This window comes from Atta cephalotes (genome assembly GCF_000143395.1).
Source record: "Atta cephalotes unplaced genomic scaffold scaffold00048, whole genome shotgun sequence".
Lineage (NCBI taxonomy): Eukaryota > Metazoa > Arthropoda > Insecta > Hymenoptera > Formicidae > Atta > Atta cephalotes.
In genome coordinates, this window is record NW_012130112.1 from 1,541,467 (window position 1) to 1,543,969 (window position 2,503).

Here is a 2,503-nt window from a genome sequence, read left to right on the forward strand (position 1 = left end):
CGTAGCGTGTCCTGCGACGCGAATCAGCAAAAATAAAATATGCAGACGAGATAAATATTAAGTGCCGTTGACAGGTAAATCGCGTAACACGTTCGATTTCCATTCGGATGAAAATACTTCTCGGCTACGGTCATTAGCCGCGTATTGAAATTTATTACGTGGTCTACGTGGGACTCTAAAACGGCCTCGTGACATATCCCTTGTCGAACATATGGATCTGCGCTAACAAAATATACATTTTCGCGATACAATAATGTTAATTTTACGTCTATTGTATTCTATCGCACGTTATCTCAATGTGAAATTGATATCATAGATAGTCAATGATATATATTACATCGGATTATTAATTTTGTTACAATACAAGAAAGGAAGCACTAAAAGTTTAGAATGAAATCAGATCAAGTCTAACAATAAGAACGAATATTTATCACATTTACGTCACACATTTTCAAAAATAAAAATGTAATTTACGATTAAGTATGGATTAATTTTGAAAAATACTATTGTCTCATAGCAATATTAAATTTATTATTATTAAAGTATTCGTCTAGTCAGCATAAAACATTACAATTTCTTTTCTGCATAATATAAAACATAATAAACAATTGTTTATCCGTTTAAATATATTTGCAAATTGATATTTGACATCTCGTCTTTTCTGTTTTTTAATTTAGATTTTCATTTCATGTGCTGCCATTTCTACGAAAGAAAAATATATTTCTACGAAAGAAAAATTTAACACTATCTAGATAAAATTGGTTTAGTGCTGTATTATAAGAAAATCTTGACTCTGATGAGAAATGGCATTTTTTCATTTTGCAGAGTCGTATATTCGAAGACGCATCCATTGTGTGCAATTCTTGGTCACCAAGGCATAATGTGAGTACTGAATTATATTTTTTTTCTTTTTATTTTTTTCCTCTGTGCACGTTTTTCAAATTAAAGAGGGATTGATTCGATTAATTTGACTTTGTGTCGCGTGATGTTGAAATAAATATTATAATATTATTAAAACACGATATAATTTATGAGAAAAGTCAACTGTTTTATTAATCATAAACTTATTTAGAAGATAGTAATAAAGCGCCTAGACGGATTAATTACATCTTTACGGAACGACGTCGCCGTGATATCATTTTAATAGAACAACCCGATTATTTGAGACGTCTGCAGACGAGACAATGTAGTTATACACATCACGTGTCGTCTTTCTAATAATTATATTCATATAATATGTATGACAATTACGTTGCGTCGTAATATTGCAACATTATAAAGTTAATAAATGGACAAGTTTACGCGAGATTTATCAAATGTACAGATATATAAAATATACATATATTTAACTTGATTTATCAATATAATTTCCGTTTTATGAGCTGAATATTTCAAAAAATGACATTAAATAAGCGTCTTTATGATGTTTCTAATAAATATATATTCTGCTTCTGATAAATATATACTCTGTTTCAAATTATATACATTTATGTGATACACATATAAGTATATAAAAAATACTTATTGTCATATATGACGATTCTTTCTAATGACGAAATTTGAAAACTTTTCGTTAGAATGGAAATTCAATTAGATCTCATTCTCTCAGAATTATAAGTGGAGAAAAGGAAAGAGAGAAAAGGGAAAGAAGAAAAAGAAGGAGAGACGGGCAGAGAAAGAGAGAGAGAGAGAGAGAGAGAGAGAGAGAGAGAAAGGGGAAGAGAAAGAGATTATGAGACTGTTACTGTATACGAAATGCCTCATAATATTTATGCTTTACGGAGCCACGTAGTTACGGTAGCCAGGATCGCATAAACTTGCTAACTCGTGGTTACGATTATGGCCAGTAGTAAATTGATTATTTAGATATACGATGAGGCGATAGTCGAGTACCGTAAAAAGAGCTATGTGTCACTTATGCTCACCACGGATGCAACAGATACTCGCGGTGCTACGACAGGAGTCAATGCGATCCGGTGTTTTTCGTTGCCGTTCGTACATTCTTCTCGCGATGGCTGCGCGAAATTATTCGTACATCAATGTATTGAATTTTTTCATACATTGGTATAATAACGAGGAGATAACGATTTACGGAAGAGGTATTATATCAGTATCGCATAAATTTGTAAGGAACATTATCGATAAAGATGACACGCGGAGTGCACGCGTTAAACATATATACGTAATAATAATATATAATAGAGCAAAACAATACGTGACGATAATACGATGAGACCACAACGGAATGATTGAATACAGCGGAAATGGAAATCGATAACGCAGATTTAACAACAATAATACCAGAGACGAGATGTAGCCGCAAGTCACAGCGTCACCGGCGTACCATGGACATAAAAAGACGTTAATATGATAGTATTAGCAACAATAGCAACGTTTAATATTAACGTCGTTAAGGGAGCGGAGTGTAACAGCGCTATTATAAATCGATGATACCCGCTCCGGCGCGGTGCGGTGTGGTGCGACGACGGTGGTGATGGCGGCG

The 2,503-nt window shown here is 33.4% G+C and overlaps 1 protein-coding gene across 1 annotated transcript in view; it reads left to right on the plus strand.

The window, feature by feature from the left end:
* Positions 1-2,503, plus strand: part of LOC105622798 (inhibitory POU protein) — a 40,420-nt gene that overhangs the window by 23,934 nt on the left and 13,983 nt on the right. The window contains exon 2 of the mRNA XM_012204209.1: positions 826-882. Within this exon, the coding sequence (XP_012059599.1) occupies positions 826-882 (57 nt within the window). The remainder of the gene's footprint in view (positions 1-825; positions 883-2,503) is intronic.